The 26,351-nt window shown below is 37.9% G+C and overlaps 2 protein-coding genes across 2 annotated transcripts in view; both read right to left on the bottom strand.

Moving 5' to 3' along the window:
- SPAG1 (sperm associated antigen 1) overlaps nucleotides 1-19,036 on the bottom strand; it is a 99,026-nt gene extending 79,990 nt beyond the window's left edge. Inside the window, exons 1-2 of the mRNA XM_065895420.1 lie at nucleotides 18,897-19,036; nucleotides 16,990-17,149 (exon numbers count right to left, since the gene is read on the bottom strand). Coding sequence (XP_065751492.1) covers nucleotides 16,990-17,149; nucleotides 18,897-19,036 — 300 coding nt within the window. The remainder of the gene's footprint in view (nucleotides 1-16,989; nucleotides 17,150-18,896) is intronic.
- A 4,771-nt stretch (nucleotides 19,037-23,807) lies between these two features.
- On the bottom strand, nucleotides 23,808-25,721 carry POLR2K (RNA polymerase II, I and III subunit K). Its single transcript, XM_065895602.1, has 4 exons — nucleotides 25,639-25,721; nucleotides 24,926-25,007; nucleotides 24,488-24,580; nucleotides 23,808-23,830 (listed from the first exon to the last, which is right to left on the bottom strand). The coding sequence occupies exons 2-4, from the start codon at nucleotides 24,984-24,986 to the stop codon at nucleotides 23,808-23,810; spliced, it is 177 nt and encodes a 58-aa protein (XP_065751674.1). The 5' UTR covers nucleotides 24,987-25,007; nucleotides 25,639-25,721.
- Nucleotides 25,722-26,351: the final 630 nt, after the last annotated feature.

Here is a 26,351-nt window from a genome sequence, read left to right as displayed (position 1 = left end):
ATAATAAGTATTTAAATTATCCCCAAGTAACTGGAAATTAAACAATACACTTATAAAGAGATCATGGGTTAAAAGGAAATCAGATGGGAAATTGGAAAATAATTTGAACTAAGTGATAATGAAAACATGACATATAATTTGTAGGATTCAGATAAAGTATTAGAGAGAAATATACAACTTTAAACAAGAAGAAAGGCTTAAGATCCAATTATTTAAGCTTCTACCTTAAAAAACTAATGAAGAGAGAGAAAACACATTAAAGCCAAAGTAGGTAGAAGGAAATAAAAATAAAAGTAGGAATCTATAAAACAGATAATAGAAAAATAAAGAAAATCAACATTCAAAACTAGTTTTTTTGTTTTGTTTTGTTTTTTGTTTTTTTTGTGGTGAGTGGGCCTCTCACTGTTGTGGCCTCTCCCGCTGCGGAGCACAGGCTCCGGACGTGCAGGCCCAGCGGCCATGGCTCACAGGCCCAGCCGCTCCGCGGCATGTGGGATCTTCCCGGAGCGGGGCACGAACCCATGTCCCCTGCATCAGCAGGTGGACTCTCAACCACTGCGCCACCAGGGAAGCCCAAAACTAGTTTTTCTGGAAATAAATTAATACAACTGACAAACACTTAGCAAGACTAGTCAAAAGAAAGTGAAAGGAAAAAATACAAATTACTAGTATCAGGGATAAAAGAGGTACGTCACTAATAATTCTACAGATATTAAAAAAAATAAGGGGATGTTTTAGACAAATTTATACCAGTAACTTTGCAAGTTAGATAAAATAAACAAATTCCCTGAAAAACTTAACTTAGATACAAGAAAAGGTGAAGTACTTAAAACAAACAAAAAACACAAAAAAACCCAGCACAGTGTCTGGCATATACTAGGTTTACAATAATGTTTATTAAACTGAATCGTCACAGAGGCCAGAAAAACTGAGTAAGATATTTACTTATTATCTGTGAAATTCTATTATTTATTATTCAGCAGATATATAGTGAGGGTCTAATATTTGTCAGACACTCTTCAAATAGGGGCTAGGATAAACTATATTAACTGTCCTACCCATATAGGAGGCAGGGAGGATGAAAAGGAGGCAAACAGGAGAAACAGGAAGAGAAAAAGAAAAACAAGGGAAGAAAGGTAAAAGGAGAGAGGAAGGATTATAGAGGAGGAAAGGGAGAGAGAGAATGGGAAAGAGGGAGAAGTGGCAAGAAAAGTATGAAGGAAAGATGAGAAGGAAACTAACTTAAGAATTGACCGAGAAAGAACAAACAGGCCCTGCAATTAAAACGGCTGTTTACCCCTCAGAAAATAAAGCCAAAGACCGCTGGATAAGAACTGCTATTTTAACCTGTAGATTAATTACCAAATTTTCAAACTCAAGTCAATAAAATGACAAAATGAGAAAGCTGAAAGTTTTTAAAAATTAGCATTCTGAGTTAGAGAATACATATAACTCAAAATTGTTTTCAAGTGTATGATTTACCTCAGAAAAAAATACGCTGAATAAAATAAAGTAAAACCAAAAAAATTTGTTTTCCCAGAGTCTGTTTAAAAATATATATATTTCTTAAGCAAAATGAACCCACAAAGGAACTATGAGACGATATAGGTAAATATGTATCTGGTGGAGACAGAGTCTTCCTAAGTATAAAACAAATGTAAAGATCATAAAGGATAAAATGAAGAGGTGTGGTTACATAAAAAAAAATAAACATCACACACAAAACTTATAAGGCAAATTAACAAATTGAGGGAAAAATTAAAATATGTAGGAAAGAACTCCTACAAATAAATAAGAAACATCAATAGAAAAGTCAATAAAGGAGCTTCTGGCTCTGACAAAGTAACAGGGACTAGATTTACCCTCCTGCCTAAACTTCAGAAAACCCGATATATGAAACAATAGTTTTCAGACACTGGACAACAGGTAGCACAGGACAGTAATTCTGGAAAGAAGGAAAACAAATGAGGTAAACCCTACATTTGCTCCAAACTGACTGCCTAGTGTTTCCAGGCTACAGCATAGGGAAAGGAAACAGTCTTAGGTCTCAATGAATTTAGAAGAACGGAGGTCAGACTTTGGGGAGACCAAGATTGCAAGAACTGAGGAGGCAAGATTTCTGAGAGGAGAGAGCTGGACAGAGAGAAAGCTCTGAAGATAACCCGAATAGCCCTGAGTCTACTAAAGAAACTGAATTAATAGTTAAAACCTTACCAATAAAGAAAACTTGAGGCCCAGATGGCATCAATGGTAAATTCTAGAAAACATTTAAGGAAGAAATAATATCAATTATACACAAGCTTTTCTAGGAAACAGAAGAAGAGAGAATACTTTCCAACTCACTCTGAGGTCAACAGTACCCTGCTAAGAAACTAGACAATGACATTACAAGAAAACTACAGGCCAATATCTCTCATGATCCATAGACACAAAAAGTCCTTGACAAAATTTTAGCAATCCAATCCATATGAAAGAGATACATCATGATGAGTAGGGTTTATCCTGGAATGCAAGGTTACTATAACACTCAAAAACAGTGTACATAAATTACCTTATTAACAGACTACTAAGAAAACCATATGTTCATCTCAATAAATGCAGGAAAAGCATTTCACAAAATTCAATATCCATTCATGATAAAAATTCTCCATCCATCAAACATGGAACAAAAGGGAACTTCCTCAACCTGATATAGGACATCTATACAAATCTAAAAGTAACATAATGAAAGGCTGGATGATTTCACCTAAGATTGGGAACAAGACAAAGATATCTGCTCTCATTTCAACATTGTATTAGAGGTCCAAGCCAATGGAATAAGGCAAGTAAAAGGAATAAAAGGCAGCCAGTATGGAAAAGAAGAAAATCTTTCAATATTCACAGATGCCATAATCTTCCATAAAGAAAATCCAAGGAATCTACAAAAAAAGCTACTAGAACGAATGTGTTAGTTTGAATTAAACAAGACACAGGATACACAATCAATATAAAAAGGCCAATTTTAGATAACTATAAGCTTGCAATGTACAAGTAGAAATTGAAATTAAAATTCTACTGATATGAGGTATTTAGATTAGCCAAACTCAAAGAAACAGAAAGTAGAATGGTCAATAGATGCAGAAAAAGCTTTTGATAAAATTCAATATCCATTTATGATAAAAACTCTCCAGAAAATGGGCAAAGAGGGAACATACCTCCACATAACAAAGGCCATAAATGACAAACTCACAGCTAACATCATACTCAATGGTGAACAGGAAGAAGAAAAGGATGTCCAATCTCACCACTTTTATTCAACAAAGTTTTTGAAGTCCTAGCCACAGCAATCAGAGAAGAAAAAGAAATAAAAGGCATCCAAACTGGAAAAGAAGTTGTTAAACTGTCACAATTTGCAGATAACATGATACTTATTATACATAGAAGATCCTAAAGATGCTACCAGAAAACTATTAAAGCTCATCGATGAATCTGGTAAAGTCACAGGATACAAACTTAACACACAGAAATCTGTTGCATTTCTATACATTAACAACAAAAGATCAGAAAGAAAAATTAAGGAAACAATCCCATTCATCATCACATAAAAAAGAATAAAATACCTAGGAATAAACCTACCCAAGGAGGCAAATGCTCTGTACTCCAAAATCTATAAGAGGCTGATGAAAGAAATCGATGATGACACAAAGAGATGGAAAGATATACCATGTTCTTGGATTAGAAGAATCAATATTGTCAAAATGACTATATTACCCAAGGCAATTTACACATTCAATGCAATTCCTATCAAATTACCAATGGCATTTTTCACAGAACTAGAACAAAAAATTTTACATTTGTATGGAAACACAAAATACCCCAAAGAGCCAAAAGCAATCTTGAGAAAGAAAAATGAAGCTGGAGGAACCAGGCTTCCTGACTTCAGACTATGCTATAAAGCTACAATAATCAAAACAGTATGGTACTGGCACAAAAAACAGAAATATAGATCAATGGAACAGGACAGACAGCCGAGAAATAAACCCACACACCTATGGTCACTAATCTATGACAAAGCAAGCAAGAATACACAACGGAGAAAAGACAGACTCTTCAATAAATGGTGCTGGGAAAACTGGACAGCCACATGTAGAAGAATGAAATTAGAACATTCTCTCCCACCACATACAAAAATAAATTAAAGGGCTTCCCTGGTGGCACAGTGGTTGAGAGTCCACCTGACAATGCAGGGAACATGAATGGGTTTGTGCCCTGGTCCAGGAAGATCCCACATGCCGCAGAGTGGCTGGGCCCATGAGCCATGGCCGCTGAGCCTGCACATCCGGAGCCTGTGCTCCGCAACGGGAGAGGCCACAACAGTGAGAGGCCCGCGTACAGCAAATAAATAAATAAATAAATAAATAAAAATAGATTTAAGACTGGATACTTTAAAACTCCTAGAGGAAAACATAGGCAGAACACTCTTTGACATAAATTGCAGCAATATCTTTTTAGATCCATCTCCTAGAATAATGGAAATAAAGACAAAAATAAACAAATGGTACCTAATTAAACTTAAAAGCTTTTGCACAGCAAAGGAAACCACAAACAAAACGAAAAGACAACCTACAGAATAGGAGAAAATATTTGCAAATGATGCAAGTGACAAAAGATTAATCTCCAAAATATACAAACAGCTAATACAGTTTTATATATATATATATATATATATATATATATATATATAAAATCAAAAAAATGGGCAGAAGATCTAAAGAGACATTTCTCCAAAGAAGACATACAGAAGGCCAAAAGGCACATGAAAAGATGCTCAACATGACTAATTATTAGAGAAATGCAAATCAAAACTACAATGAAGTATCATCTCACATTGGTCAGAATGGCCATCGTCAAAAAGTCTACAAATAATAAATGTTGGAGAGGGTGTGGAGAAAAAGGAACTCTCCTACACTGTTGGTGGGAATGAAAATTGGTACAGCCACTATGGAGAACAGTATAGAGGTTCCTTATAAAACTAAAAATAGAGTTACCATATGATACTGCAATCCAAATCCTGGGCATACATCTGGATAAAACCGTAATTGGAAAAGATATACACACCCCAATGTTCATTGCAGCACTGTTTACAACAGCCAAGACATGCAAGCAACCTAAATGTCTATCAACAGGTGAATGGATAAGGAAGATGTGGTATATTTATTCAGCAGAATATTACTCAGCCATAAAAAAGAATGAAATGATGCCATCTGCAGCAACATGGATGGACTAGAGATGATTATACTAAGTGAAAAGCCAGACAAAGACAAACATAATATGATATTATTTATATATGGAATCCAAAAAAACCTGATATAAATGAACTTATAAACAAAACAGAAATAGGCCCACAGACATAGAAAACAAACTTACGGTTATCAAAAGGGAAAGGGGGAGAGGGATAAATTAGGAGTTTGGGATTAATACATACACACTACTATATATAAAATAATCAACAAGGACCTACTGTGTAGCACAGGGAACTATACTCAATATTTTGTAATAACCTATAAGGGAAAAGAACCAGAAAAAGATAGATATATATGTATGTATGACTGAGTCACTGTGCTGCACACCTGACGCTGACACAACATTGTAAATCAACTACACTGCAAAAAAAATTAAAAACGTAAACAGATCAAAAGATAAATAAAACAGAAAGTAGAATGGTGGTTGCCACAGGCTGATGGTGGGGGTAGGATTGGAGAGCTGTTATTTAATGGGTAGAGAACTTCGGTTTTGGAGATGAAAAAGTTTTTGGGATTGGTTGCACAACAATATGAATATACTTAACACTAATGAACTGTACACTTAAAAATGGTTAAGATAGGGGCTTCCCTGGTGGCACAGTGGTTGAGAGGCCGCCTGCCGATGCAGGAGACACGGGTTCGCGCCCCGGTCCGGGAACATCCCACATGCCGTGGAGCGGCTAGGCCTGTGAGACATGGCCGCTGAGCCTGCGCATCCAGAGCCTGTGCTCTGCAACGGGAGAGTCACAACAGGGAGAGCCCCGCGTACCGCAAAAAAAAAAAAAAAAAAAGGTTAAGATGATAAATTTTATATAAACCAATAAAATTTCATATCTGAAGTGACTAAGAATGAGCAAAAAAATTTAAATTAAAACATTAACTTTTACAGTAGCATAAAATATATTAGATACTTAGAAATAAATTTCATTAAAAATAAGAAGTATACACTGAAAACTATGAGACACTGCTTCATTAAAGACCTATATGAACAGGAAAAATATATGTTCATGGATCAGAAATCTCAATATTGTTAAGATATCAATTCCTCCAAAACTGATCCACAAATTCAACACAATCCCAACTCAAATACAAGCAAGGTATTTTGTAGAAATTGGCAAGCAGCTCCCACAAGGACCCGGCCTGAGGAACAGTGGCAGGAGCTACGAGACTAGGGCAGCGCGAAAGCCGTGTGGAGGAAAGGCTCTTGGTGCTGCAGCCAGGAGTCAGTGCTGTGCCTCTGAGCTGGGAGAGCCAACTTCAGGACACTGGTCAACAAGAGACCTCCCAGCTCCACATAATATCAAATGGCGAAAATCTCCCAGAGATCTCCATCTCAACGCCAGGACCCAACTTCACTCAATGACCAGCAAGCTACAGTGCTGGACACCCTGTGCCAAACAACTAGCAAAATAGGAACACAACCCCACCCATTAGCAGAGAGGCTGTCTAAAATCATAATAAGTCCACAGACACCCCAAAACATACCACCAAACGTGGACCTACCCACCAGAAAGACAAGATACAGCCTCATCCACCAGAACACAGGCACTAGTCCCAACTACCAGGAAGCCTACACAACACACAGAACCAACCTTAGCCACTGGGGACAGACACCAAAAACAACGGGAACTACGAACCTGCAGCCTGCAAAAAGGAGACCCCAAACACAGTAAGATAAGCAAAATGAGAAGACAGAAAAACTCACCACAAACGAAGGAGCAAGATAAAAACCCACCAGACCTAACAAATAAAAGGAAATAGGCAGTCTAACTGAAAAAGAATTCAGAATAATGATAGTAAAGATGATCCAAAATCTTGGAAACAGAATAGAGAAAATGCAAGAAACATTTAACAAGGACCTAGAAGAACTAAAGATGAAACAAACAACAATGAACAACACAATAAATGAAATGAAAAATACTCTAGATGGGATCAATAGCAGAATAACTGAGACAGAAGATCGGATAAGTGACCTGGAAGATAAAATAGTGGAAATAACTACTGCAGAGCAGAATAAAGAAAAAAGAATAAAAAGAACTGAGGACAGTCTCAGAGACCTCTGGGACAACATTAAACGCACCGACATTCGAATTACAGGGGTTCCACAAGAAGAAGAGAAAAAGAAAGGGACTGAGAAAAATATTGGAAGAGATTATAGTTGAAAACTTCCCTAATAGGGGAAAGAAAATACTTAATCAAGTCCAGGAAGCACAGAGAGTCACATACAGGATAAATCCAAGGAGAAATACGCCAAGACACATATTAATCAAACTGTCAAAAATTAAATATCCAAAAAAAAAAAATTAAATACAAAGAAAGCATATTAAAAGCAGCAAGGGAATAACAACAAATAACACAGAAGAGAATCCCCATAAGGTTAACAGCTGATCTTTCAGCAGAAACTCTGCAAGCCAGAAGGGAGTGGCAGGACATATGTAAAGTGATGAAGGAGAAAAACCTGCAACCAAGATTACTCTACCCAGCAAGGATCTCATTCAGATTTGATGGAGAAATTAAAACCTTTACAGACAAGCAAAACTTGAGAGAGTTCAGCACCACCAATCCAGCTTTACAACAAACGCTAAAGGAACTTCTCTAGGCAAGAAACACAAGAGAAGGAAAAGACCTACAATAACGAACCCAGAACAATTTAGAAAATGGGAATAGGAACATACATATCGATAATTACCTTAAATGTAAATGGACTAAATGCTCCCACCAAAAGACACAGATTGGCTGAATGGATACAAAAACAAGACCCATATATATGCTGTCTACAAGAGATCCACTTCAGACCTAGAGACACATACAGACTGAAAGTAAGGGGATGGGAAAAGATATTCCATGCAAATGGAAACCAAAAGAAAGCTGAAGTAGCAATTCTCATATCAGACAAAATAGACTTGAAAATAAAGACTATTACAAGGGACAAAGAAGGACACTACATAATGATCAAGGGATAGATCCAAGAAGAAGATATACAATTGTAAATATTTATGCACCCAACATAGGAGCACCTCAATACATAAGGCAAATACTAACAGCCATAAAAGGGGAAATCGACAGTAACACATTGATAGTAGGGGACTTTAACACCCCACTTTCACCAATGAACAGATCATCCAAAATGAAAATAAATAAGGAAACACAAGCTTTAAATGATACATTAAACAAGATGGCCTTAATTGGTATTTATAGGACACTCCATCCAAAAACAACAGAATACACATTTTTCTCAAGTGCTCATGGAACATTCTCCAGGATAGATCATATCTTGGGTCACAAATCAAGCCTTGGTAAATTTAAGAAAATTAATATGGTATCAAGTATCTTTTGCAACCACAACACTATGAGACTAGATATCAATTACAGGAAAAGATCTGTAAAAAATACAAACACATGGAGGCTAAACAATACACTACTTAATAACAAAGTGATCACTGAAGAAATCAAAGAGGAAATCAAAAAATACCTAGAAACAAATGACAATGGAGACACAACGACCCAAAACCTACGGGAAGCAGCAAAAGCAGTTCTAAGAGGGAAGTTTATAGCAATACAAGCCCACAAGAAACAGGAAACATCTCGAATAAACAACCTAACCTTGCACCTAAAGCAATTAGAGAAAGAAGAACAAAAAACCCCCAAAGTTAGCAGAAGGAAAGAAATCATAAAAATCATATCAGAAAGAAATGAAAAAGAAATGAAGGAAACGAGAGCAAAGATCACTAAACTAAAAGCTGGTTCTTTGAGAAGATAAACAAAATTGATAAACCATTAGCCAGACTCATCAAAGAAAAAAGGGAGAAAATTCAAATTAATAGAATTAGAAATGAAAAAGGAGAAGCAACAACTGACACTGCAGAAGTACAAAAGATCATAAGAGATTACTACAAGTAACTCTATGCCAATAAAATGGACAATCTGGAAGAAATGGACAAATTCTTAGAAATGCACAACCTGCCAAGACTGAATCAGGAAGAAAAAGAAAATATGAACAAAAAGAAAATATGAACAAGCACTGTAATTGAAACTGTGATTAAAAATCTTCCAACAAACAAAAGCCCAGGACCAGATGGCTTCACAGGTGAATTCTATCAAACGTTTAGAGAAGAGCTAACACCTATCCTTCTCGAACTCTTCCAAAATATAGCAGAGGGAGGAACACTCCCAAATTCATTCTATGAGGCCACCATCACCTTGATACCAAAACCAGACAAGGATGTCACAAAGAAAGAAAACTACAGGCCAATATCACTGATGAACATAGATGCAAAAATCCTCAACAAAATACTAGCAAACAGAATCCAACAGCACATTAAAAGGATCATACATCATGATCAAGTGGGGTTTATTCCAGGAATGCAAGGATTCTTCAATATACGCAAATCTATCAATGTGATAAACCATATTAACAAATTGAAGGAGAAAAACCATATGATCATCTCAATAGATGCAGAGAAAGCTTTTGACAAAATTCAACACCCATTTATGATAAAAACCCTCCAGAAAGTAGGCACAGAGGGAACTTTCCTCAACATAATAAAGGCCATATATAACAAGCCCACAGCAAACATCATCCTCAATGGTGAAAAACTGAAAGCATTTCCACTAAGATCAGGAACAAGACAAGGTTGCCCACTCTCACCACTCTTATTCAACATAGTTTTGGAAGTTTTAGCCACAGCAATCAGAGAAGAAAAGGAAATAAAAGGAATCCAAATCGGAAAAGAAGAAGTAAAGCTGTCACTGTTTGCAGATGACATGATACTATACATAGAGAATCCTAAAGATGCTACCAGAAAACTACTAGAGCTAATCAATGAATTTCGTAAAGTAGCAGGATACAATATTAATGCACAGAAATCTCTGGCATTCCTATATACTAATGATGAAAAATCTGAAAGTGAAATCAAGAAAACACTCCCATTTACCATTGCAACAAAAAGAATAAAATATCTAGGAATAAACCTACCTAAGGAGACGAAAGACCTGTATGCAGAAAATTATAAGACACTGATGAAAGAAATTAAAGATGATACAAATAGATGGAGAGATATACCATGTTCTTGGATGGGAAGAATCAACATTGTGAAAATGACTCTACTACCCAAAGCAATCTACAGATTCAATGCAATCCCTATCAAACTACCACTGGCATTTTTCACAGAACTAAAACAAAAAATTTCGCAATTTGTATGGAAACACAAAAGACCTCGAATAGCCAAAGCAATCTTGAGAACGAAAAAAGGAGCTGGAGGAATCAGGCTCCCTGACTTCAGACTATACTACAAAGCAACAGTAATCAAGACAGTATGGTACTGGCACAAAAACAGAAAGATAGATCAGTGGAACAGGATAGAAAGCCCAGAGATAAACCTACGCACATATGGACACCTTATCTTTGATAAAGGAGGCAGGAATGTACAGTGGAGAAAGGACAGCCTCTTCAATAAATGGTGCTGGGAAAACTGGACAGGTGCATGTAAAAGTATGAGATTAGATCACTCCCTAACACCATACACAAAAAAAAGCTCAAAATGGATTAAAGACCTAAATGTAAGGCCAGAAACTATCAAACTCTTAGAGGAAAACATAGGCAGAACACTCTATGACATAAATCACAGCAAGATCCTTTCTGACCCACCTCCTAGAGTAATGGAAATAAAAACAAAAATAAACAAATGGGACCTAATGAAACTTCAAAGCTTTTGCACAGCAAAGGAAACCATAACCAAGACCAAAAGACAACCCTCAGAATGGGAGAAAACATTTGCAAATGAAGCAACTGACAAAGGATTAATCTCCAAAATTTACAAGCAGCTCATGCAGCTCAATAACAAAAAAACAAACAACCCCATCCAAAAATGGGCAGAAGACCTAAATAGACATTTCTCCAAAGAAGATATACAGAATGCCAACAAACACATGAAAGAATGCTCAACATCATTAATCATTAGAGAAATGCAAATCAAAACTACAATGAGATATCATCTCACACCAGTCAGAATGGCCATCATCAAAAAATCTAGAAACAATAAATGCTGGAGAGGGTGTGGAGAAAAGGGGACACTCTTGCACTGCTGGTGGGAATGTGAATTGGTTCAGCCACTATGGAGAACAGTATGGAGGTTCCTTAAAAAACTACAAATAGAATTACCATATGACCCAGCAATCCCACTACTGGGCATATTCCCTGAGAAAACCAAAATTCAAAAAGAGTCATGTACCAAAATGTTCATTGCAGCTCTATTTACAATAGCCCGGAGATGGAAACAACCTAAGCGCCCATCATCGGATGAATGGATAAAGAAGATGTGGCACATATACACAATGGAATATTACTCAGCCTTAAAAAGAAATGAAATTGAGCTATTTGTAATGAGATGGATAGACCTAGAGTCTGTCATACAGAGTGGAGTAAGTCAGAAAGAAAAAGACAAATACCGTATGCTAACACATATATATGGAATTTAAGGGAAAAAAATGTCATGAAGAACCTAGGGGTAAGACAGGAATAAAGACGCAGACCTACTGGAGAACGGACTTGAGGATATGGGGAGGGGGAAGGGTGAGTTTTGACAGGGCGAGAGAGAGTCATGGACATAGACACACTAACAAACGTAGTAAGGTAGACAGCTAGGGAGAAGCAGCCGCAAGGCACAGGGATATTAGCTCGGGGCTTTGGGACAGCCTGGAGGGGTGGGATGGGGAGAGTGGGAGGGAGGGAGACGCAAGAGGGAAGACATATGGGAACATATGTATGTGTATAGCTGATTCACTTTGTTATAAAGCAGAAACTAACACACCATTGTAAAGCAATTATACCCCAATAAAGATGTTTAAAAGAAAGAAAACAAAAACTACTAGAGTTAATCAATGAATCTGGTAAAGTTGCAGGATATAAAATTAATGCACAGAAATCTCTGGCATTTCTATACACTAATGATGAAAAATGTGAAAGTGAAATCAAGAAAACACTCTCATTTACCATTGCAACAAAAAGAATAAAATATATAGGAATAAACCTACCCAAGGAGACAAAAGACCTGTATGCAGAAAATTATAAGACACTGATGAAAGAAATTAAAGATGATACAAATAGATGGAGAGATATACCATGTTCTTGGATTGGAAGAATCAACATTGTGAAAATGACTCTACTACCCAATGCAATCTACAGATTCAATGCAATCCCTATCAAACTACCACTGGCATTTTTCACAGAACTAGAAAAAAATTTTTCACAATTTGTATGGAAACACAAAAGACCCCGAATAGCCAAAGCAATCTTGAGAACAAAAAATGGAGCAGGAGGAATCAGGCTCCCTGACTTCAGACTATAGTACAAAGCTACAGTAATCAAGATAGTATGGTACTGGCACAAAAGCAAAAAGACAGATCAATGGAACAGGATAGAAAGCTCAGAGATAAACCCACGCACATATGGTCACCTTATCTTTGATAAAGGAGGCAGGAATGTACAGTGGAGAAAGGACAGCCTCTTCAATAAGTGGTGCTGCGAAAACTGGACAGGTACATGTAAAAGTATGAGATTAGATCACTCCCTAACACCATACACAAAAATAAGCTCAAAATGTATTAAAGACCTTAATATATGACCAGAAACTATCAAACTCTTAGAGGAAAACATAGGCAGAACACTCTATGACATAAATCACAGCAAGATCCTTTTTGACCCATCTCCTAGAGAAATGGAAATAAAAGCAAAAATAAACAAATGGGACCTAATGACACTTCAAAGCTTTTGCACAGCAAAGGAAACCATAAACAAGACCAAAAGACAACCCTCAGAATGGGAGAAAATATTTGCAAATGAAGCAACTGACAAAGGATTAATCTCCAAAATTTACAAGCAGCTCATGCAGCTCAATAGCAAAAAAACAAACAACCCAATCCAAAATTGGGCAGAAGACCTAAATAGACATTTCTCCAAAGAAGATATACAGACTACCAACAAACACATGAAAGAATGCTCAACATCATTAATCATTAGAGAAATGCAAATCAAAACTACAATGAGATATCATCTCACACCAGTCAGAATGGCCATCATCAAAAAATCTAGAAACAATAAATGCTGGAGAGGGTGTGGAGAAATGGGAACACTCTTGCACTGCTGGTGGGAATGTGAATTGGTACAGCCACTATGGAGAACAGTATGGAGGTTCCTTAAAAAACTACAAATAGAACTAACATATGACCCAGCAATCCCACTACTGGGCATATTCCCTGATAAAACCATAATTCAAAAAGAGTCATGTACCAAAATGCTCATTGCAGCTCTATTTACAATAGCCCCGAGATGGAAACAACCTAAGTGCCCATCTTTGGATGAATGGATAAAGGAGATGTGGCACATATATAAAATGGAATATTACTCAGCCATAAAGAGAAATGAAATTGAGCTATTTGTAATGAGGTGGATAGACCTAGAGTCTGTCATACAGAGTGAAGTCAGAAAGAGAAAGACAAAGACAAATACCGTACACTAACACATATATATGGAATTTAAGAAAAAAAATGTCATGAAGAACCAAGGGGTAAGACAGGAATAAAGACACCGAACTACTAGAGAATGGACTTGAGGATATGGGGAGGGGGAAGGGTGAGCTGTGACAAAGTGAGAGAGAGGCATGGCCATATATACACTACCAAACGTAAGGTAGATAGCTAGTGGGAAGCAGTTGCATAGCACAGGGAGATCAGCTCGGTGCTTTATGACCGCCTGGATGGGTGGGATAGGCAGTGTGGGAGGGAGGGAGACGCAAGAGGGAAGAGATATGGGAACATATGTATACGTATAACTGATTCACTTTGTAATAAAGCAGAAACTAACTCACCACTGTAAAGCAATTTTACCCCAATAAAGAGGTTAAAAAAAAAAAGAGAGAGAAATTCGCAAGTAAAGGACCTGGAACACTCAAAACAGCTCTGAAAATGAAGAACAGAGTTGGAGGACTTGCACTATCTGACTTCAAGACTTAGTGCATATATGGGAAAAGAATCTGAAAAAGAATATATATAAAAATGTATAACTGAATCACTTTGCTGTACACCTGAAACTAACACAACACTGTAAATCAACTATACTCCAATGTTGATAAAATTAAAATTAAAAAATAGACTTACTGTCATCAAGACAATGGAGTACTGGTGTAAAGACACACATTTAGATTGATGAACAGAATAGAGAGAGTTCAGAAATAGACTTAAACATACATGGTCAGTTGATTTTTGATAATGGTACCAAGAATTTCAATGAGGAAAGGATAATCTTTCATTAAATGACACGTGAACTTTTGGATATCCATATTAGTATGTACAAATATATGTATGTGTGTGTATGTATATATTTGTGTGTGTGTCTAAAAAATGAAACAGATCTTAGACGTATATTTAAAAGCTAAAACTATAAACTTTCTAGAAGAATCAGAGGAGAAAATTTAGGGATCTTGAACTAGACAAAGATTTCTTAATAGGACACAAAAGCACAAACTATAAAAAGAAAAATCGGTTTCATCAAAAGTAAAAACGTTTGCTCTTTCAAAGGTACTGTTAAAAAAATGAAAAGGCAAGCCACACAATATCAGAAAATATTTGCAAAGATGTATCTTTGTGTGTAAAATACATGAAAGACGTGTATTTTACAACTCAATAAGAACACAAAAAAACTATTTCTTTTAATGGACAAAGGATTTAAAGACACTCTACAAAAGAAGATATATGGATGACAAATAAGTACATGAAAAGACATTCAACATCATTACTTATTAGAGAAACGCAAATGAAAACCACAATGAGATACCACTATATACCTAATAGAATAGCTAAAATTAACAAACCTGACAATACTAAGTATGGACCACAATATAGAGCAAGTGGAACTTTTATCCATTATTGGCAGGATTGATTGCCACTTTGGAAAACATTTTGGCATCTGTTCATCAATGGGTAAATGGTTAAACTGTGAGATATCCATACAATTCACTACTACTCAGCAATTAAAAGGAATGAACTGTGGACACATGCAACAACATAGATGAATCTCAAAAGCATCATGCTAAGTGAAAGAACCCAGACATGAAAGAAGATACACTATATAATTATATTTATATGAAAGTCTAGAAAAGGCAAATCTATAATGATAGAAAGCAGTTCAGCAGTTGCCCGGAGCCAGGGTATGGAGTCAGCACTGACTGCAAAGGGGCAAAACAAAACTTTTAGGGATAATGGAAATATTCCACAGCAAATTCAGTTTGTCAAAACTCAGTGAAATTACCATAAAATCGCTAATTTTTTAAAAATTGAAGTATAGTTAATATACAATATTATGTTAGTTTCAGGTATACAACATAGTGATTAAATATTTTTATAGATTATACTCCATTTAAAGTTATTACAAAAGAATTGCTCTGTTTCCCTGTGCTGTACACCCTTGTTGCTTATTTATTTTATACACAGTAGTTTGTATCTCTTAATCCCTTACCCCTATCCTGCCCCTCCTTCCTCCCTCTCCCCACTGGTAACCACTATTTTGTTCTCTATGTCTGTGAGTCTGTTTCTGCTTTGTTGCATACATTTGTTTGTTTTATAAAATAGCTAATTTTTATTGAATGTGAATAATAACAATAAAGCTGATTAAAAGAAATCAGTAAAGACAGAAACAGGTCATTAACAAAATACGAAATTCAAGTGACAGATTTTTAAAAATTTAACGATACTAGTAAACAAACAATACACTACGTACTATCATTTTTTAACTGTTTAATTGACTTTAAAATGTAAAGAATGATTACAGTTTCAAGTGAAGAGTACCTAAGTGAGCATTCTTACACACTGCTGGTGGGAGAGTACAAAGGTACAACTTCCTGAGAACACAGAAATGTGTTTCAACAGCCTTAAAAATATTTAGAGCCTTTGATCAAGTAATTTGAATTCTAATAATTTATCCCAAGGAAACAACCAGGATGGTACAAAAAAATTATGAACAAACATAACACTATTTATAGATGCTGACTGAATTATGTTCCTTTCATAGGATGGGATATTATTCAGTCATTTAAAATACATGTGCAGGGCTTCCCTGGTGGTGCAGTGGTTAAGGATCTGCCTGCCAATGCAGGGGACACGGGCTCAATTCCTGGTCCGGGAAGATCCCACATGCCGCAAAGCAACTAAGCCTATGCACCACAACTACCGAGCCTGCGCTCTAGAGCCCGCGAGCCACAACTACTGAGCCCATGTGCCACAAATACTGAAGCCCGCACGCCTAGAGTCTCCGCACCGCAACAAGAGAAGCCACTGTAATGAGACGCTCGCACACCGCAACGAAGAGTAGCCCCAGCTCACTGCAACTAGAGAAAGCCTGCGCACAGCAACAAAGATCCAACTCAGCCAAAAACAAATAAATAAATAAATTTATGTTAAAAAAATAAAAAAAATAAAATACATGAGCATGCCCTCCCCACCCCCCACCAACAAATCCAGACATACACACACGCACGCACACACACACACACACACACATTCACAATATTCTCCTCGGTGTAAGAAGCAGCCAGTACCACCTAAGTAATTACTACTAAAAGCCCTTTACTGACAAAAAAAGGAAGCCTAGGATTTCAGATAAGTAAAGTAGATATATATCCACAACAATGTCACAAAAAGTGATGTTACTCTATACCTTTATATCACCGTCAATTTTTTCCCATTCTTCTGCTGTGAAACTGGCTGCTGTTGCTGCAGGTTTCTCTCTCCTCAAAGCTCTACTTCCAGGAGCCAAGCCTGAAAGGCGCTTTTCACAAAATTCAGTAAGTTCAGGATAATATCCTTCCTCACCAGACCTTTTAAAAAATTCAGAATTTTAGAGTTACCACTTCATTTAGAGATCATATAGACCAGTGGTTTGCAAGCTGGGTTCCATGGAGCCCAGGGGTTCCACAGAGATCTCACAGTCTGCCCCAAATGAGGATGAAGGCTGAGCTGCTGCCTTCCCCTCACCGTCCTCAATTAGAGCAACCTCCACTTTCACATGCTAATCTATGGAGTACTGCGATGAAGGGGGAAAAAGGAGCTCCAAAGAAGACATCAATTTCCATCACACACTTTAAAAGTTGAATAGGTAACATTTTCTCTCCTCTTTAGCACACATATGTTCATTTTGCATATAAGGTAATTTTAAACTTATAAATGGAAATTCATTATTAGAGACAGGCAAAGAGTGAGACTTTGGACTTACTTTCCAATGAGGAGTTACTGTTCTAGCTCATTTTCTTTTTCCCCCCAAAGGGATAGGAAGAAAATGGCAGAAGAACAGTTTAGAACAACACACCTCTAAATTCAACCACTCAAGGAACAGAATTCCTTCCTTAGTTATACAGAGACATGCGTTCTCTTTTGCTTTTTTTTTTTAAGGAAAATCAATCTTTTCCCCATTCTTGTGAATCTGTTTACTTCTAAATTTTTAGAAAAATAAAAATAAATCCCATTTTCAAAGTAAATTAAAAAAATAATCCCAAGTCAATACAATTTAATTAGGCTATTCATAAAATGTCTTTCAAACTCTTTCACCCCATAAACTTCACATTTTCTTTTAGTCTTTAATCAAATAAAAATGAAAACGTTCTTATATGTTGAGAAAAGCGAGAGGGAAAACAATGATATGATGAGGCTATTACATCAACACTGGCTGGGGACAAGCAGGGATGCTTAGGAAGGACAGGAGGCTAAAGGTGATAAGAAAGAAAAAGGAAAAAAAAGAGAAAGAAAAAGGAAAGGACACAGCAGTAAGGAAGGGCATCAGAGGAAAGAAAAGAGAGAACCACTGCCGAGCAAAAGGAATACTATTGATGTCCCGGAAATGGGCAGTTTGTGCTCACAAGTGCTTCTGCAGTAATGAGGCGATCCTCCAAATGACAAACCCTCAAAAAACCCCAAACAGGTGGCACAGGTCGGTAGGCCACAGGGCAGTGTTTCTTGTAGAGTTCCCTTGACCACCCGCATGTTGATCAGCCAGTGTGCTCGTTAAAAACACGTTCCTGGGCTCCACTCATGATTTCCTGAAACAGAATCTCTAGGAGTGGGGCCCTCAAATTTGCATTTTCTAACCACCATGTTTGGCAAATATTAAAGTTTGACAATCACAGCCACAGGGCTCTTACCCAGAAAAGGCCTTGATTCCCTGACTTCTGGGGTCCCCCCCACCCCATCCCCCATGCGACGGCTCCCAGTGAGTCACCCACCTTTGCTGGCAGATAGTGTGAAGTGGGAGAGTGCCAAAGCACTTTATCAGCATAAGCAGGTGCCTCCTAACAGCTGCTTTACCGGTTCCTAGAAAGTGCCAGGAAGCAAGAAAAATGCCCTCTTGGATACTAATTAGCCTAAGTCTTGTGCTGGAAGTAGATCTAGCCAGAACCCGCCAAACTAACCACAGGATTGAAACCACTATTTTGGAACCTAACATGGACAAAAACAACAATTTCAATATTGGAAAATCTGCTCCAAAATTTCTAACGTAGCTTTGAATTTTAGAAGTCAACAATATAATTAAAATTGGCAAACTGAAACATGATATGATTTTTAAATGCTTACCTGAGCACACAAAGAATTTTTTCCAAGTGTTTAACATCTGAACATTTTTCAATATACTTGAAATCCAAATGTTCAACAGGTATTTTAAATGTTTTTGTTGTTCCAAAGCCCCACAATGATGGATAATCTTTGGCAGTCATGGCTGAAATATAGTGTAGGAAAATAGTTATGAATCTAATATATACATTAATACTCAATTTGGATAGTAGTAACCATCTAGGTACTTCTGTAATATTTATTTTTCATTTCCATAGAAAAGGAGATGGAGTATTTCTTCTGAGGAGGAAGCTACTCATTGTAAATTCTCTCTCCCTGATAAGAACAGTTAACATTCATCGGGCTAAATTACTATATACCGACTTCCCTGGTGGCGTGGTGGTTAAGAATCTGCCTGCCAATAGAATCTTGAAGCCCCTGAGATTTTATGATTTGAATAAAATATGGTGAAAAACATTTGAAATGATAAAGACACCTCTTACCTAATCAAGCGAATTTTATTCTGAACACTGTTTCAACGTTTCTGAGAATCCTTTTTGAAAACTACCACTTGGTGGGGGGGTGGGTAGGAGAGATTCTCAAGACCACTAAACGTTAACTCTCAAACTCCAAAAAATAAGTCATACAATACTTTGTTTGCTCTATTTAGAACTCTTCCACATCTGTTTGCAATTTCTTTGCCTCTGATTAGAAAACTTTGGTCCTAATTGGCGTTAATTTCTTCTCCACCGTCCTAATCCACATCCATTTCCCATACTTCCTAATCAGTATATCAGTAATACCTCCAGCACAAATTGCAATGGGCTAGTAACACGAAAAATGGTTTTCTTCCACCTAGGCACGTTCTTTCCAGCATCCACAGGGCTGGGCGCCACCTGCAGCCAGAGACCGGAAGGAAACGGCATCCTCCAGCAGTAGCAACGGTTTCTATGTACAGCGCGGGTCAGGGACTGCCTGAGATCCGGGAGCTCTACAGCCAACCCGCAACGGTCAAGGGGCACTTTAGGACTCTACGAAACTTCTCCCCATTCCTCTGCTTTGTTCACAAGGACCGGTGGCCGCCGCCAGAGCCCGGGAACCTCCCCGCCGCACCACCACCTCAGCGTTGCCGCTCTGCCCCAACATCCGCCACCGTCAGGCCCGAGAAACAGAAGGCCCCCAGGCTGTTGCCCCGGCCGACAAGGACATCCCTCCAACTGCAGTCCGATAGCGCATTTGCTCCTCCGGGTCCGTCTTCCACCCCGGCTCCCAGAGGAAGGGATTGCGATAGAGAGACGTAGTTTACTCCTGGCCTGCAGATACTCACCTAGTTCAGACCCCAAGCCTTGCGGAAGCCGCAGCCACACACCACCAGTCGCGCGGCTCGTAACCAAGGAGGGGCGTGTCGCCCCGCCCCACTCCGGCACCCGAGGGCTTGCGGCGGACCGCCGGGGGCGGGGATTAGGGCCTCTGAGTGATGACAGGCTAGTCTCCGGTTTGCCATCCGGCTGATTGGCCTTGCAGACCCAGCTTCACCCGAACAGAAGAACGTTAGCCGAGAAATAAGAGTTGCAATTCCACGTGCCCTGTAATTTTCTTTTCACGCACACTTTGGTTTTTTTCTGGTTACAATTATGTACATATACAATTATGCTGAATAAACAAGCAGGATAAAAACTAACTCAAAGGAAATGGACTATGCAGGCAAATGAAAATTACCACTATCATCTTCATAAAGACATTGCGTCCAATAATTAATAGATGGATTAGAAAGTAAAGTTGAAGAAATCTTTCACAGAGCAGATAAAGAAGAAAAAGGAAATCGAAAAAGATGAAAAAGTTAGGTCTAATATTAGATTTAAAAGATCTAGAGAGAATACTGAGGGTAGGAAGTTATCAATTCAAGAAAATTTTCCAGAATTAAAGAGCTTGAGTTTCCAGACTGAAAGCACCCACCAAGTGACCAAAACAGGGAAGGAAAACAGACCCATACCAAGGCACAAACTGCAAAATTTCAGGACACTGGCAAAGAAAATTCTAAGTTTCTAGAGCGAAAACAGGTCACATACAAAGCATTAGGAAGAATAGTTTTGGACTTCCCCACAATAATACAGAAAACTAGATGGCATTCTGACACTGGGGAAGAACACAAGACAGGTCATTTCAGGCAGAGAGAAAGGCAGGAGCACAGGCAAAAAGGTCTGTTATCTGCTTAAGGAACTGCAAACATCTCCTTAAAACCAAGATTGAGAGGTGGGTTGAAGTGGTGACAGAGGCAGGAAAGGAGTCTATACTATTACCAAATATACTATTCCCAATAGTTTTCATTTTATCAAAATGGGAAGCTACTAAGAATTTTCAGCAAGACAGTGCTGTGCAATTTCTATTTTACAATGAGCAAGCTGGGACTTCCCTAGTGGTCCAGCGGTTAGGACTCTACAATGAGCAAACTAAAGAGTATGGAAAACAGCAAGACCAGTAACTGAGACTAATCCTAAGACTGATACAAGCACCTGTGCAGAAAATGCTAATACTTTCTGTAATGGTGTTAACAGTTATTAGATTAAGAGTTTTTATGGAGTATTTAATTTTATCTTGCAGCAAACCTTTGACATAGGTGCTATTATTTCATGCCCATTTTACAAATAAGGAAAGTGAATCTTGGTAGTCACTGACATAGAACAAGGGACACTCTGGGAATACGGACCCAAAGCCTTTTGCCGAAGTCCATACTGTTTACTGTGCTCCTAAGTACTAACCAATTCACAAGTAAGTCCTATTCAACTTCAAAACATATCTCACAACCAGCTACTTCTCACTCCCTCTACGCCTACCCTGGCCCAGCCACCATTACTCTTAGCCTGAACTTTTACAGGTGGCCCCTAACTGGCTTCCCACCATCCCGTCCCTATATTGTCCATTCCCACAGAACAGACCCAGTAATCTTTTAAGTCTGGGCAGAGGGTGGAGGGTGGATGGATGTGCATGTATTTGTACACGTAAGGAGGCAACTTGTTTTTACATGTTCTCAGTTTACACTTTCTCACTTTATGTGATATTTTAATCTTCTTAAAATTGGTCATTTATGATTTCATCTACTAGTTTTGAATGTCATTAACTTCAATCTCTGAAGATAGCTTCAGAGTCCAAAAGCACTGAACTATCATTAATTCCTTGACTTTGACAAGCTGAAGTCAAAAGAGATAAACTGGCCAGTAATTGAGTAGCAGCGCTGGATTTGAACCAATTTCCGTGTATTGATATTTTTGATGGACCTGCATGTTTACAGCCACTGGTAAGCAGTTTAGTAGGGGACAAGTTATGTATTAGCTTCAAGCTCAGATTTACTGATTTTTATATTTATAGAGTACTATTCAAAAGGATCTTTTAAAAGCAATTTTATATCTATTTTACCTTTTCTTAAAACTGTCCAGGTAGGCAAGAGGTAAAATTACATCCATTTTATAGATGATGGGGACACGAAGAGGTAACTGAAACGATGGTCTTGAGTTCCAGTGGTTAATACTTTTCCCATTAAACCACTGTCTAGTTAACCAAATAACAGTATTCAATTAAACTATTGATACACAAAGGACCTATGATGAAATTAGAATAGTTAAGAGCAACATTACCCAATGAGTTGTGGTTTAGGAGGCTGTCATAAAGAGATATTTATTGGGACTCTTGTACAAAAAGGACCAGCTCAAGAAGGAACATGGCAGGGCTTCCCTGGTGGCGCAGTGGTTGAGAGTCTGCCTGCCAATGCAGGGGACACGGGTTCGTGCCCTGGTCTGGGAAGATCCCACGTGACGCGGAGCGGCTGCACCCATGAGCCATGGCCAGTGAGCCTGCGCATCCAGAGCCTGTGCTCCGCAATGGGAGAGGCCACAACAGTGAGAGGCCCGCATAGCACAAAAAAAAAAAAAAAGGAACATGGCAGAATTACAAAATTATGAAAGCCACAGTCCAGGAAAACCTGGACCAAGGAAGCACTCTTTAAAAATCTTAAGTATGGTAGTACTTTGTATAGCACATAATAAATTTACAGAACTTAATATTTGAGGATGGTAGTAGAAACAATGCTTTGTTTTCTTTTTTAAACGGCACAGTTGCACAGTTAATACTTTCAATGTGCGAGACACACAAAACTATTAACAAAGTTGAAATATATCTAATCGAATCCTGGAACAGATGGAGTATCTGAGCATCCACATCCCTATCAAGGCAAAAGCTTTAAACATTCATCCAATTTAGTGTAAACCAACTCCTATTTTTTCTATATCCTGAAAGCAGAGTTTTTTACCTTAATGATTACACCTGGGAAACTGCACCTGCCTTAATAGTCTGCTTCATCTACTTTACTTGGGGTTGATTTTGCCTTAGAGAAAGCAATCATTAAAGTTTCTTTTCCCTTGCCAAAGATTTAAAAAACAGTCAAGCATTATATACAAATAAAGAAAGACCTATGCCAAGTTAACAAATAAATTATAACTCAAAATGAGGTATGCACACTGATAGTAAGTGCGTTGGTATACTCTATACAAAATGACGCTGGAGAGTTTACAAACAATTGGTGATGTAAAACAGTGGTTTCCTAGGAACTTACTTATCAGACCTTTAAAGGGCCCTAGCAAACTTCATTTTTAACAAGGGCCCCAGATGATTCTAGGTTTTGATTAAAGTGTAGTTTGGGGAATCACTTTTAACCTTCATTGTGTGTCAGATTACATATACGATAAAATTAAATTACAAACCATGTAACTGAACAAAACTATCTTTATATAAGCTATTAATAGATACCTAAGTACAATATGGTTTTTAAAATGAAATCATGTGTATATAGTTGTATTCATAAAGTACACTAATCAAAAGCTATATGACAACATTAATAGCAAATCCAAATCCAAATGAAGACATTCCTCTGTATTTCATCTTTCATCGAGCATCAAAAACCACCACTATACAAAAACTGAGTTAAGGACAAAATAAGTACTTCAAAATTATATTAAAAATTTAATACTTCCAAGTCACTTTCTCTTTGCAATAAGCTAGTTATTTAATCTAAAATGCACAAAAGAATGAAGTTCACTATTTACTATAATTAGAAATGAACTAAAAAAATAAACTATTTTAATTATTAGCCCCCCCATGATACAAGAGACCAATGCACCAAGAAACACTAAAGCAGTGTTAAAAGTGATAATTTAGTGATCTAAAAAACACTGGTAGTTATTACATAACAATTTACTCTCAGTCTTTCAGCTAATTTGTAAGCCTCACTTATTCCATTAGGTAGCATACAAACTCAATATCTGTATTTCTCCTTGTATCATTTAGTTTGCCCATAAACTGAAGCTCAAGAATGAGTACTTATATACAGAATCCCTGAAAAAATACACTTATGAAAGCCAAAATCAACTAGTATTTAGATTATTTAGTATATGTCTATACACTGGAGTACTGGTCCATGAAAATGCTAATCATGCCTTTTGTTTTTTTGGTAAGTAATCCAAGTTGTTACCATTTTTACCAGAAATTAGTCTTTGACTATCAAACCATGCATTATTTTTCACTTCCTCTTATCTCATAGTCATAAAGCTTAGTTAGAAGGATACATCTTTTAGTCCTTTTCTTGTACATTATTCTGTATCCACATTCTCTGCAACGGATTGGATCCCTTGATTTTATTTCATTTTCTGTGTGACATTCTAGAAACAAAACACGTTTATTCAATGCCTAAAAGAGAAATATCACAGACGAGCAAATTATCTTAACCATACTTTTCACCCAAAGCACTAAAATATAGTATACTCAGTCTCAAGGGTATGTTGCCATTACCAACATATTAAGGGAGAAAGAAAAAGAGTGGCAGACAAAAGACAGTGGCATTTTTCCTAGGAAAGAAAATGAAATCTTAATAAGAGGATTTTTTTTTAAGATTGTTAAAGTTGTTCTGCTTTCTAACTTTAAAGATGACTCATTTAAGCCAAAGATAAATGCAATAATTTTTTTAAAACTGAGGTGAAATACTCTTACTTTTGTGTTACTCTTACCTCCACAGATATATATCATTGGCTGCTGCTTTGGGGGTTGAACGTCCTTCTGGGTGTCCATTGTTGTCCCTGAAATCACAGACTCAAATATTTAATATCTCAAATGGCGTCCTCACAAATCTAACCAGGCCTCATGTTTCTCGGAGAAAGCTAAAAAGGTCCCAATTCCTAATCTGTGCTTTTTTCAAATCCTATAGGTGGGTCTAAAGAACGAAACAAAAAAACAACGTATTGTGCATTTACCCCCAAACTGGACACAATAATAAACACTTTACATATGTCATTTCAATTATGCATGCTATTTCATTATAATCTTTACAACAATTCTAGGAGGTATTACTCTTATTTTACAGATGAAGGAACTGGGGTTTAAAGAAGTTAATTTGGGCAGGATTATTCATCTGTTAAGAGTCAGAGATTTAGATCTGACTGCAAAGCTCGCGTCTTCATTTAACACAAGTTCCAAACTTTAGCAAGAGATTACCAAAAAACTGTATCCCTCAACAGGAGAACATGCGAACCGAAGATAAGGGAAGAACAAAGAAATAACTCCCAACGGCTAAAACGCCAAAAGCTAAAGAGGCAAACAACCCAACAACTTAAGAGGCAAAGGCCTAACAGCATCGACTCTATCCCCAGTCTCTCCCAACTCTAACCCCACACCAGACCTGTTTAGCCCCTAGCGTCTTTCCAGTTTTGGCCCAAATACCCACCCCCCAATCCGCCAATTACCTACACACGTAACACGGAGAAACTTCCCGGCTGCTCCGAACAGATTCCGCCTCGCCGCTGTATGGCAGCCAACTTCCGGCGCTGGTTTATGACGCAAGCGGAGTCTCCGCCCCTTCCGCCCCAGGTGTAGCAGAGAAAGCCGGATTGATTACAGGTGTTGAAACTGGTTTGGTTTTTTTGTTTTTTGTTTTTTGCGGTACGCGGGCCTCTTACTGCTGTGGCCTCTCCCGTTGCGGAGCACAGGCTCCGGACGCGCAGGCTCAGCGGCCATGGCTCACGGGCACAGCCGCTCTGCAGCATGTGGGATCTTCCCGGACTGGGGCACAAACCCGCGTCCCCTGCATCGGCAGGCGGACTCTCAACCACTGCGCCACCAGGGAAGCCCAGCGGCTGCTTTTTCTGTATTTCAGACTCCGGACAAAAATGCTTGTTTCAGTCTCACCTGTTTTCACTTTTCAGGGAAGTAAAGCGTTTTAGAAGCTCCTCAAGTCGAAGGAGGTTTGTTTCTCTGACATATGAAGTCGGTAGAAAATAACACTTTTCCAGAAGGGCAGAGGGTTAGAAGAGAAACCCAAGTGAAGTGCTCGTGGAATCCTAGGCTGACCGTTACAACGAGGAACGTAGAAGAATCGGCTCCACCGCTGATTTCCACGTAGAAAAGCACTTTTCAGATTATGCATTTACAGTCGTTTGA

Source organism: Phocoena phocoena, chromosome 17, assembly GCF_963924675.1.
Source record: "Phocoena phocoena chromosome 17, mPhoPho1.1, whole genome shotgun sequence".
Lineage (NCBI taxonomy): Eukaryota > Metazoa > Chordata > Mammalia > Artiodactyla > Phocoenidae > Phocoena > Phocoena phocoena.
The sequence above is the reverse complement of the archived record's forward strand: the minus strand, read 5'-3'. Positions and strand labels throughout refer to the sequence as shown.

Bases quoted from the DNA above. Each gene is read 5' to 3' on its own strand.
- POLR2K (XM_065895602.1), bottom strand. From the start codon at position 24,986: ATGGACACCCAGAAGGACGTTCAACCCCCAAAGCAGCAGCCAATGATA. The intron at 24,581-24,925 runs GTAAGAGTAACA...TTTTGTTTCTAG, and splicing joins AATGATATATATCTGTGGAG to AATGTCACACAGAAAATGAA. The intron at 23,831-24,487 runs GTATCCTTCTAA...GTTTTTGTATAG, and splicing joins CAAGAAAAGGACTAAAAGAT to TGGTGGTTTTTGATGCTCGA.